Source organism: Dermacentor albipictus, chromosome 1, assembly GCF_038994185.2.
Source record: "Dermacentor albipictus isolate Rhodes 1998 colony chromosome 1, USDA_Dalb.pri_finalv2, whole genome shotgun sequence".
Lineage (NCBI taxonomy): Eukaryota > Metazoa > Arthropoda > Arachnida > Ixodida > Ixodidae > Dermacentor > Dermacentor albipictus.
Genome location: NC_091821.1, coordinates 42,526,931 through 42,539,533, shown reverse-complemented (window position 1 = coordinate 42,539,533; position 12,603 = coordinate 42,526,931). Strand labels below are relative to the sequence as shown.

Below are 12,603 nucleotides of genomic sequence, written 5' to 3'. Positions count from 1 at the left end.
ATCATCAGCCTAGTTTTATGTCCACTGCAGGACGAAGGCCTCTCCCTGTGTTCTCCAATCATCCCTGTCTTGCGCTGGCTGATTCCAACTTTCGTCTGCAAATTTCCTAATTTCATCACCCTACCTAGTTTTCTGCCATCCTCGACTGCACTTCTCTTGGCACCCGTTTTGTAAATTCAATGGTCCACCGGTTATCTACCCTACACATTACAGTGGAATCTCGTTGATACGGTCCTGCATAATACGTTTTCTGGCCTAATACGTTTTTCTTTTTATTCCCGGCCAACAACCCTTGGAAATAATGCATTTTCATGCGTTTAATACGATCACATTTTTGCCCAAAATAGGATAATATGACTGCGGAAGTGGATCTTGACCGATATTTCTAGAAATTCTACATTTATTTTTCGGTATACTAGCTCAAACCACGTTCCAACAAGCCACTATCTGCGCGTTGCGGAGCCGCTGAGGCCATGGCAGCGTCGGTTTTGCGGCGAAAAGATTGCTGCCAGCCGCGGTCACTGCTTCAAATGATGACGATGCGCCAGGCGATGCACTGCGCCATCTAGCAAAACGTATCATAATCAAGGAAGAAAGTGCGCAATGCTCTCGGCAAGTGCCACTTCCCTTCCCGAATTTTCGCGATGCTCCATGCCGTCCGTGCTTCCTGCGCTGTTTCCTTGTTCTCTTGGTGCCTTGTTGCTGTGTTCGGTGGTGTTGCAGTGGTTCTTTCGCTTTATTATTATTTATTTTTATTTTCTCCTCTGGCTGCGTTGGTGCTGTGCACGGCAGTGCTGCCAGGCTTGTGACAATGTCGAGGAAACGCTAGGCACTCAGTTTAAAAGAAAAACTGAAAGTTGTAGCAAGTTCCAAGAGAGGCTGAAAAAGAAGCATGTAGACTTGGCACGATAGCTCGGTTTACCAGTATCAACACTCAACACTATTGTCGGTCAGCGAGAGGAACTTCGAAAGAAGCTGTAAGTTCTTGGCCCCGGTGTGAAACAAAAATGACATGTGAAACATGCGTAAATAGAAGAAATCCTGATTAGATTGTTTAAGGTAATCAGAGCGGCAGGAGTGAACGTCGACGGGTCAGTCCTACGTGAGAAAGCTGGCAACGTAGCGCTTTCCTTGGGCATTGAAGACTTTCAAGCGTCCAGCAGCTGGCTTCACTGGTTTAAGACGTGACATGGATTGTCGTACAAAACAGTGTTCAGCGAAGTGAAAAATATCAACGCATACGTCGTCTCAGAATGGTTGTCTACTACATTACCCGTGCTGATTTCACAGTACCGACCGCAGGATGTCTTCATTGCGGACAAGGCAGGCGTTTTCATCAACATGCAGCCCGAGAAAAAGTCTCGGCATGAAGAGCAAGACGTGCCAAGGGGGCAAAAAAAAAGCAAAGAATGTTTTATTCTGATGCAACGCAGGTGGAAGTGAGGAGCTTAAGCTGACCATTCTTGGTAAGTAGTGGAAACCACACTGTTTCGGACATGGCACGCATCTCCCGGTCGTGTACAAGGTGAACAAGAAGGCCTGGATGACTGGCGCCTTCTTTTCCAAGTTTCTCACTGCACTCGATTCCAAGATGCACGTTAAAAACAGAAATATTCTTCTGTTTGTTGACCACTGTGTGGCACATCCGGTTGATGTGGACTGGCTGCTGAATGTGAACATTGTTTTTCTGCCACCAAACATCACCAGCCACCTGCAGCCCCTGGACGCAGGAATCATTAGAAATGTGAAGTTTCACTTCCGTAGCTTGCTGGTCCATCGCCTCTTGGCCAAGATAGCGCGAAAGGACACAGACTTGAGGATCAGTCCTCTTGACCCCATGCATCTTTTGGCGATGTCTTGGGATCGGCTAAAAGCAGAGACTATTGCAGACTGTTTCAAGAAACGTTACTTTTTTTGGTGCTCGCAACCACTGGGTGACCAAGAAGACGAAGCTGTGCTTGAAATCCCAGAATGGGACCAGTTAAACTTGGATATTTCGTCACGAGACTTTGTGTATGCAGATGATGACTTGGCAACCTGCGAATTGCGCACCGTGCAAGATATCATTGCGGAGTCCTGTAGTGTGGCGGCAGTTGCGGATGATGGTGGCGACAACGACGACACATTAGAAGCCGGAGAGAGCCATGGCAACAGGTGTTCAACAGCAAGCGACGCACTCGAATACTTGGACAGACTTCGTAGCTTCGTTGCGAATGCAGAATTGAGTGAGCAAACTGCAGCTTCTTTTTTTACTTTTCAGAAGAATTTACTCCTAGACATTGAAAAGAAGAAAGTGCAGCACAAATTGACCAGCTAATTCAATGTTGCTCAATAAAAGTGAGTTGCTGACGGAGTATGCATTTTTTCTCCATTTTTTAACCTCTTTTGGTTATAAGATTTTTGCATAATATGTTTTGTTTTCTGGTTCCTGTGAAAAGTGTATCAACGAGATTCCACTGTACATGGCCTGCCCAGCTCCATATTTTTGGAATATGGGCTATCCCCTATTGCTCTCTGATCCACACCACTCTCTTCACGTCTCCTAACGTTATGCCCAACATTTTTGTCTTATCGCTCTTTGCGCAGTCTTAAACATGTTCTCAAGCTTCTTTTCTTTTTTGTTAACCTCCAAGTTTCTGCCCTATGTGTTAGCACCGGTAGAACGCAATGATCGTACACTTTTCTTTTCAACAACAGTGGTAAGCTCCCAGTCAGGATTTGCTAATGCCTGCCGTATGCACTCCAACCCATTTTTATTCTTCTGTAAATTTTCTTCTAATGATCAGGGTACCCGCCATAGTTGTTTAGTGGCTATGGTGTTGGCCTGCTAAACACGAGGTCGTGGGATCGAATCCCGTCCATGGCGGCCGCATTTGAATGGGGGATGGAGGGAAATGCGAAAACACCCAAGTACTTAGATTTAGGTACATGTTAAAGAACCCCAGGTGGCCCAAATTCTTCAGGAGCCACTCACTATGGCCTGCCTCATAATCAGATCGTGGTTTCGGCACATAAAACCTATAATTTTTCTTTAATGATCAGGGCCCCCTGTGAGTAATTGACATAAGTAAACATACTCATGCACAGATTCTAGAGGCTGACTGGCGATCCTGAATTCTTGTACCCTTGCCAGGCTATTGAACAATAGAGAGTTTTAGAATAGGGGTCCCAATAGTTTGGGGCCCCAATAGTTTGGAGCCCCAAAGAGCTTTGCCGGTGTTAGCGTTGGGGCACGCAGTAGTGAAGAGCTTTAGGATAGGGTGTATAAGCGCGACTGAACGAGGACGTAGAAAGAAACAGATACACAGACACAGCGCTGTGTATGTGTATCTGTTTCTTTCTACGTCCTCGTTCAGTCGAGCTTATACACTCTACCATGGATTCTAACCAACTAGCCCGCCAAAATGTTTTAACCAAATTTAGGATAGGGCTTTGCGTTTGCGGATAGCGCCTTGCGCTGACAGCGCCACTGCGGCGTCAAAGACATACTATTAGAAATGATCAAATAAAACATACCATTTTATGATAAGAATAGTAATTTTTACTTGCATGTATTCGCATTTAATTACAATTTAGAGGTTATTCTGTAAGCAGCAAACAATTAGTTGTGCTTAGTTTTGAGCAAACCAACTGTACATGCCTTCACCAGCCAAGCTTAGCTGTGTTAGGCCTACAAGCCATAAAATCCACAATCGAATTCAGAATCAGCGGCGTCTAATGAATCAATCTTCATAACACACGCTAGTTGAGAGAAAGCGATAACCACAGTCACTTCTCCTAGCTTGCGAACTTCACGCGTTACCACAAATCGAACCCAGTTTGGTGCTAGGTTAGAGCCGTCGCTTCGATGGGTGCCGCCATGTTTGCTGATGCAAAGCTTTTGGAGCCGCTATTTGGGCTCCCGGTAAATCAGTGAAATAGCGTTCCCAACGCAAAACCCAAATGCAGTTTGCATCTCGCGCATGCGCAGTGTGTTCGACGCTATTTCCTTGGGGCCCGAAAACGTTTGGGGCCCCTATTCTAAAACTCTCTATTATCTTTGTTTTCTGCCTATTAATCTTCAACCCTCCTCGTACATTTTCTCGGTTAAGGTCCTGAATCATTTGTTGTAATTCATCCCCAGTGTTGCTGAACAGGACAATGTCATCTGCAAACCAAAGGTTGCTAAAGTGCTCGCCGTTAATCCTCACTCCTAAGCCTTCCCAGTCTAATAGCTTCAATACTTATTCTAAGCATGCAGTTAGTAGCATTGGGGAGATTGTGTCTACTTGCTTAACCCCTTTCTTGATAGGTAACGGCATAGATACACAGCCACAAACCTGCATTAACAGTCCCACTACAGTGAAACCTCGTTACTATGAACACTACATAAACAAACTTTTCAGATGAACAATCTTTGAAGAAATCCCCTGCTGATTTCTTGTGATTTGAATGTAAAAATATTTCAGTACTACGAACTTCACAATACCAAACTTTTCAGAATAATGATCGTTATTCAGTTTATTTGTGGTGTTAACAACGCCTCAGTAATATGAAATAATATTCCAAAATCTGGGGACTCTTAGTTTTCCATGTATCCTTCATGGCAGCCGAAACAGTAGGCTAGCAGACAACAAGGCGTAGAGAGCGGATGTTGCGGTGCATGGATTCAGAAAACCTGAGACAGCGCCTAAGAGAAAAGGAAACACGGGCGAGCACATGCTCGGCCCAGAAAACTGTCGCCTAGCAACGGAGGTGCATCTCTTCCTTCTTTCACCCTTCTTTCTATGCATGCCTCTTTCTTTTGCGCTTCTTTCTGTGGCCATACTAGCTACGCATGCGGTGAAATGTAACCTCCGTGCTCTCGGGAATGCCACATGGTCACACTTTGCACATTCCAGATGGTGTCGTTTACGGGCACTTGCGCTTTGACCTAGTTCAGGTGTCCGCCTCCAGCAAGACAGTTGCAGTGTCAGATGTGAAAAACAAACAAGAAGCAAGAAATATTGTGCTTTGGAAGCAACATGAAGCTGCCTTTTTGTCGGTAGTTTCATCGGCATCAACGTCTGTTTTTGCACGCATCACTCTTATTATACGGTGCTTTGGTGGTGCGAGGCGGTGGAATCTATCTATGGCAAATAGCAACAGTGAGTGCCGAGAGCCAACAACGACGTTTTCGTGGTTAGCTCATATGATGACAACTTATGAACTGATGGGTCGGTTGGCGGAATGGTTAATTTTGGGGCTCTCACTATAACAATCTTTCAATGTAATGAACAATTTACCGTGGTCCCATGAAGTTCGTTATATCGAGATTTCACTGTATACTTTCTGCATTGCTCTGTGAAATGTGCTGTCATATGCGCCATAAGTGTGAATGTGCCTTGATATTAGTAATTTGAGATGCAAACATCAGTACTGTAAGTGGTACTGCACTCTGACACAAACAACTGTTCTCGAATCCTATGCTATGCATGCAGGATTCTATGCTATGCATGCAGCCTGTGTGACCATTCTGACCCTCACAATGTCAGAATGGGTTGCTTGGAATTTGATGGAGTTCTCTCCACAATGGGCAGCAAAAGGGGTTTTGCCACCAACAACTCCCATCATTCACCCATCTCTCATGCTCTGATTGACTGTGCACACCCCTGAGCTAAAGTATACGGACCACAGTGTTGCCAAAAAAACTGAATTTCTTCGTAATTAAAACACATAAACGAAAACTGACAAGTGCACTAGAAAATTTGTAAGGCCAAGTTTGGACTGCAGTCTCTAATTACAAGTTTCATTCACAGGCAGAGGAGAAAACGAGTTTTATTGCGCAATCCCTGGTCCGCATACTTTTGCTCAGGGGTGTACCTTATCAATTCAAGGCACGGCAGCAGCGCACCACCACTGGGTACACAAAAAAATGCATGTTGCATGTTATTTCCCATAAGTGGTGCATGCTGCGCGAGCTACATCTCAGCACATGCTGATTGGCACCTGATGGCTCCATTCACTATGAACAGGTTAACCAGGAGGGCTGCTAGGCTCAAATAAAATGCAGAAGGCAGGAAAATAATTCATGCTGTCCATAAAGGTGCCGCGGTTATGTCACATTTTCTGCTGCAGGTGTCAGCTGTCTTCACCCACTCATTGCAATGTAGCCACAAAGACCTAGCTGTGGCATACCTGTGGTCCAAGCTTCCAAGCGCGAAAAAGCCATTCACAATAAATCAGAGCATCGCCAGCTTTTTTCAGGAAAAGCACACTTGCTTGGTGCAGTACATCACATCAGGCCCTGTACATGTGCTGCACACAAGCATGCTATCTTGCTCTGTAATATATCACTGTGTAAATACTGTTGCTGTAAATACTACCACCATTCACTCATCTTCTTGTGTACCCTATTCAGAAGCCCACTCACTGCCGATGAAGGGTAATTGAGAAGCTGCTACATAGCCGGTAGTTTCATTTTGCAAGGCTCTGTTTAAGTGGACTAGTCTGCACATTTACTTTTATGAAAGGAAAACAGGAGATCATAAAAAGCTACGCTTTATACAGTCCTGCTCTATAGCCAATTGCATTGCAGTTACCCAAACTTCATCAGAGTTGCTGTATAATGTTGTCCATGTTTGTTATGAGACAACTGTATAACCCTGGTGTCAAAACTTGGCATGTCTGTTGGTGGCAGTCATTGCAGCTTTAACAGGTAATGGAAGGTGAGTGATTGAAAGCAGTTCCTTCCTTAATTGCAGTTATGGTAAACAAACTGCCTGTCCTGTTTGTGTTGCTCAGGGTGCACCAATGATGACCTACAGGCCATGGGTGACCGGCTGCTTGACTGGTTTTCAGTGGTCATGAGTGACCACCAACTGAGCACACAAGTGTCCACAAGACGGAGGACCCACAGAGTGTCTGACTGTGAGTCACTGACCTTTCTCTTTATCTAGGCATGCATGCATTCTAGAATTTGGGAGTCGTGGTCTCGGAGTCTGGCGTCGCACTGAGGGTCACTCTCTAGCCTACACCACCTGTGCGTCTCGGAAACAAGTAGCTGGCCTACACAACTGGGGTGTCACACGGAGGCTAACCTGCACACGCCATCGTCCAAACTTTAATGACGAGAGTTGCTAACTTGGTCATGAGTACGAGGTCGGGAAGTTGGAGGATTAGAACAGAGGGTTTATTCACATGGGGGAAAAGTGGCAAATGTATTTACAAGAAAAGGTATGAGATACTTGTACTGGCAGGAGCATCGAGTGCAGTACACGTAGCATGCAGCTACAGGCTACATGTCACAGCAGACTACATCAATGTGCGAGAGCACACTCCACACACTGAGGATGTCTCTGGAAAACCCTCTGTCTTCCCTAGATCACTCTCTAGGGAAACATGTAATGTTCCAATCAACCAGGGCACTGATTGGTATCGGCACAGCGCACTGCCGCTGAAGTGGAGAAGGTTGACACAAAGCACACGCGCCACCCCTAAGCTGATCCTGGAAAGGGGGAAACCAGCATACCAAACCCATTGTTTCACTGACAACTGGGGAAAGGTCTGTGGCCCAAGCTCGTCAGAAGATAAAGCTTCTCCAGGTCAGCGTCTTTCCCTGAAGTTCTGGGAAAGCCTCAGTCATCTCATTCTCACGCCGACCTCTGATTCGCTGTCACTGTCAGGATCTAAGTGTCCACGTTGACTTGGTGAAATGTGGTTCGACGTTGGTATCGCAATGACTCTGGCCTCCACTCTTTGGTGAATATGCCAAATGTAACAGCATGCTATCTATTCATTGGTAAAACTTGCAAAACTTTTCTATACATTGCACTCAAGTTTCTGGCACTCTCCACAGCTTTCAGCAATGCCAACAAAACTGGTACATCTGGCCAGGGCACTGTTACTGAAGGGCTGTGTTGCACTCACAGGAGTTTCATTTTCTCTTGTGTCTTATGTTTTCTGCAGTTTTCAGCAGCAGAACAACTTGTTTGTGGCCTAGTTGGTACTTGCTATGAGACATTATTGCTGCTAAATAGACACACAGGAAAACACGGACACAAAGGAAAACAATGACAACTGCACAGGCATACTGTCATTATGCTTTCATAATACGAAATATACTATATGCTACAAGACTATGCTCCATTTCATACTTAGTGTGCAATGCTGTAGAAGCTGCACAAGAAGCTCAGTCATCCAAAAAGTGTCACTCCACGTATTTCATGGTCTGGTGGTTTAGAAATCTAGTTACGAATCCAAAAGGCCTCCGTTCAACACTTTGCGTGCAAAACTTTTTTTTTTTAATACACTTGAAAAAAAATTGTCTCACGGGAATTTCCTGTGGCATCTTTCAAACCCCATATAAGACTTGAGTTTATACGCTAACTGCAAAGCAGGTGCATCTATTGGCCACTCTGAGTGCGCGCCAACAGCCTTTGCTCATGCAATCATCTGCTTGAGGCTGCCGCAATGGGCTGCAAATGAAAAACCCAAAAAGGACAACAATAAAAAGAATGCACGTTGCAACCGCTCAGTTTAAATTTCACGCACTCCTATAGCCGAAATTCATCATGCCATATTTTCGCAGGAAGTCACATTATTCTAGAACCAAAAGTTAATATGGCTTGCACAGAAAACTTGCTTAAATTCCGAATTATAATGAGTCTGCTCAAATTGAAAGTTTAAAATTTATGTACTGATTTTTGTTAATTAGCAACTAATTACCACATACCACCCATCACCCCCATGGTCGCCACCACTGGCGGCATGTCTCCTAAGGAATTGTCCTTTTATTTGGGAATTGCTGTTTTTAAATATTACCTAAAGTCTTTGTAAAAACACCTGGTATACACTGTCACCTTGTTCATAATGTTAAAACCTGGCAAGATTGGTTGTTTTTGTCTGCTGGTATTCGGCATTGTTTCAACAAAAACAACTCGAGAACAAATGGACACGACAGGACACTGCAGCACACTTCTTATTAGGAAAACAAAAGTGCCACATCTTTGCATGGCCTTTATTTTTTTTAAATAAGCTTTAGCAGCGTTAAAACCGTTTGGGCCCCAATGAAAAATGGTGATGAATCAAGTAAAATCTTGATTATACAAATCTTTCGGTGCGGGGTAAAAAATACATATCACCTGAAATCCGTATCATTGATAAACGTAAAAAATAAATTGACAAATTAAGGGGGAATGCAGCACTACAATGTTGCCAACTGGTTCCAAATATTTTAATTTTTCATTAATTTTTTTTTACACAATCCTAAGAACTTCCATTATCTCATGGCACGGTATTACAAAGAAATAGGCAGCAGAATTTGAGAAAAGTGCATCTTTTTAGTGTTTTGTAATCGAAATTGGGAAGAAAATTCAGGCTCTGGGAGGTGAAAACACACCCCTGATCACGCAGCTTTCTGTTGACGTAGTGCCGCCATCTTGGCATCACCATAAGCACAAGAGATTGAAGTTTCAGATAACTACAAGGCCGTATTTCTCCATGCAGAAATAAAAGAAAAAAAAAGAACAAAGCAAGTGCAATAAGGGAAGACTCGCATTGCGATTCATTACTGCATTCATGTGGGGTGCAGGCAGCGCTCCTACTGGCTGGCATGGATTTGAATCACTGGCACGCTTGTTTTGCGCAGATTTTGGCAGCGGCTAGCTGCACGCTTCGTGTATTCTGAGGCTGACATTTCAAGATCAGCCTCGTTATCTCGAGCTTTTTTTCGTGCGTCCTAGCTGCTGGCTGATTATGATAAAGACATAATTTGCACAACATAAGGAAATCTATGTACTGTGCCACAGTGGAACTACTTCATATCGTGCGATCTGATGGGTGTAAAGGTAGCAAAGTTTCAAATTGTCATCGGGCGCAGAAGATGTTGGAAAGTGTGGAATGCAGAAATGAGGCTACCCATGGAAGGCACAAAGCAAGTTTCTAAATCTCTCTAGGAGTGGGGTAACCAGTGTCTGGCAGTACCTACTGACGTGCCGGCACCTCACGCTTTGCCAAAAAAGTTTGAGCCAGTTGGGGCCCACTCACCAGCTCCGTCAGGGATCGCTCAGTGGCTTGGTTGTTCACATCATCCGCCGCAGCACGAAAAGCGGTTCGCAGCCTCCGAAATTTAGCATGTTGTAAAATAATTGACTTGTGCCGCGGCTTTCGGAAAATTTATATTGTCCTGAAATTCGTATCAGGTGTGACCATATCGTTAAGATTGTACTATTAACGTTCTGTTCTGAGAAAAAGAGATAGACCAATCAGTTGTGATACAAAGTTAGATTTACCGTGCCTTTTACTGAAGATAATGAACCACGAGAGTATATCGTTAATATGGCCAATGGTATTACTTTTGTGCTTCAGATCACTTACCAGAGTGCAAGCCAGAAGTGGGCTGGATGTTTCACCATCTCGACTCGGACGGGAACCTGCTGTTGACGCTGCGTGAGCTGTATGATCTGGAGCATGATGATCGCGAACGCTGCCTCCAGCCTTACCTGGCTGTCTGTGACCTCAACCGGGACTCATTTCTCAGTACTATAGAGTGGTGTGCTTGCTTTAACAAGTCTCGTAAGTGTCTCGTCTCTGTTTACATTAATTTCACAGTATCAGTGCCATCACTGTTGACATGGACATCTGCTCCTCTTTCTTTGTTGAAGACAATTTCACTAGAGCAAGAACCTCGGATGGGCATGCATTGCCATGCAGGCATGCAGTTTTCAGCACTAAATTCTGTAACTTGTGTATGGTTTTCGAGCGGAAAGTTTAGGCACATATTGTGTCTATTAAAGGGGTGCCTTGTTCGTGGGACAGTTCAATGCTACCAGCACTTTTGTCTGAAAATCACCTGAAGATCACAAAGTAAGTGCACAAGCAGGACATTTCAACATATAGTTAACAAAGATGAAGCATAATAAACTGCATGTTCACGTACATGAGCACACAAAATGTTATATAAAAGAGTTACGGCATTCCTTGCAGTTGCATTGGCATTGCGAGGAACACTGTCACCTGTACACACCAGCACCTCTGCTGTCAAGTAAAAAGTGAAACTGTCTCCAAAAATGATCTACCGATAATATCACTCCAGCACTGTAATGCTACACTGTGTGGTGATGTCTTCGAGAAGTTCTTGAAGAGAGGCCCACTTTGGAAAGTTGGCAAAGGCGAAGCTTTTTTTTTCCTTTTTTAGGGGTTCAGGCTCCGTTTCCACCTGTCAAAGTGGTGTACTACTCCCCATATATTGCACAATCATCATTGCACACCAGTGTCTATTGCAAAAAGTTGAAAACGCACAGAATGAGAGAACTGAGAAAAATCTGTTTAGTGTGATGGAGCTTGTCCCAGTTCATGAAAGCAGATTAACCTTCATGCATGCAGTCTCACTCAATCATGAAGCATGGCCAAGACCAAGTGACAGCAATGGCCAATCAGAGGCTACTGTTTCAGTCTCTCAACAGTGCTCATCACAGCCAGTTTGTACACACTTGCACGTAGAAACAGAACCTTTGAGCAGGACAAGAGGAGACTAGCACTGGTGTCTGTCGTCTCCTCTTGTCCTGTGTTGAAAAAGTGCTGTTTCTTGGCCCAAGGTTCAATCTGGATCACCAAAAATCACTTTGAACGCTGTTTTCTGGTGGTTTTCCTCCCCTCTTAGAGAAAGAGCCAGCATGGGGAGCATGAAAGTGTTGATAGAAGCTTTTGGACAATACCAGTTTGGCGGGTAACACAACATATCACATTACAGTAAAACCTCGTTAAACTATACCCACTTAAACAGTACTTTCAGTTTAAAAGTAGTGAAGTCAAATCCCCAACTCAGCGGCCATGGAACATAATGCGTTTTGTATCCACATAAACTGTACAAGCTTATTGCGTACTTATCGGTTAACACATAGTCTTTGCGCTTTTTGTAGCGCAATCACAGCGGTAGGTCGGCCAGGCAGAAGAATGAGCCTCAGAGATCAGAACGGACTCCAAGCGCAAACACAGAGGGCGCTTGGAAGGGTGAAGCCACATTTACATCACCATCATTTCGGCGCCGAGCCAGAGCGCATTGTGGCTGGCTAGTGGCGCCCTGTATTTTGGCGTCATGCAAGTTAGGATTCACATCACGCCGAAGCTCGGACAAAAACCAGGTGCTCAGCATAAAAGAAAAATTGGACATCGTTCGTGCTATCGAACGTGGCCCGAAGTAGGCGCTGGCACACAAGAGAGATCTACTGTTGACTGCGGTGTGTGGCATTTGGAATGCGAAGAATATGCTCGGCAGTGCTGCTTGGACCATGCAAAGATGTCGGCTATGAGGTTCAGCTTTTCAATGTTCAACTTTTCGCCATTGTTGCCTCTGTTATTGCCGAAGTGTCGCCCAACGACAGGGACGAGGACGACATGGAAAGCCACAGGCAAGGCGATTCAGGCCAGACTGGCAGAAGCTACCCATTACGTCAGCCTCATGCGGGTGTTTGCTGAGAAAAGGGGGCTGGCGAAAAAGCTAGCTTGCAGCTTAAAGGAGGTTGAGGCTACTGTCATCGCTGCTAGGCAGCCGCGGCATCAAACGAAAGTAACAGACTTTTGTCGCGCAAAGTGAATAAATACTGCATGTTTCTTGCCCTTTCATCGCGCTCTTTCTGAGTTCCT

General features: G+C 44.7%; 1 protein-coding gene across 1 annotated transcript in view; it reads left to right on the top strand.

Moving 5' to 3' along the window:
- Positions 1-12,603, top strand: part of Cow (Proteoglycan Cow) — a 58,597-nt gene that overhangs the window by 23,643 nt on the left and 22,351 nt on the right. The window contains exons 7-8 of the mRNA XM_065437817.2: positions 6,763-6,888; positions 10,327-10,533. Coding sequence (XP_065293889.1) covers positions 6,763-6,888; positions 10,327-10,533 — 333 coding nt within the window. The remainder of the gene's footprint in view (positions 1-6,762; positions 6,889-10,326; positions 10,534-12,603) is intronic.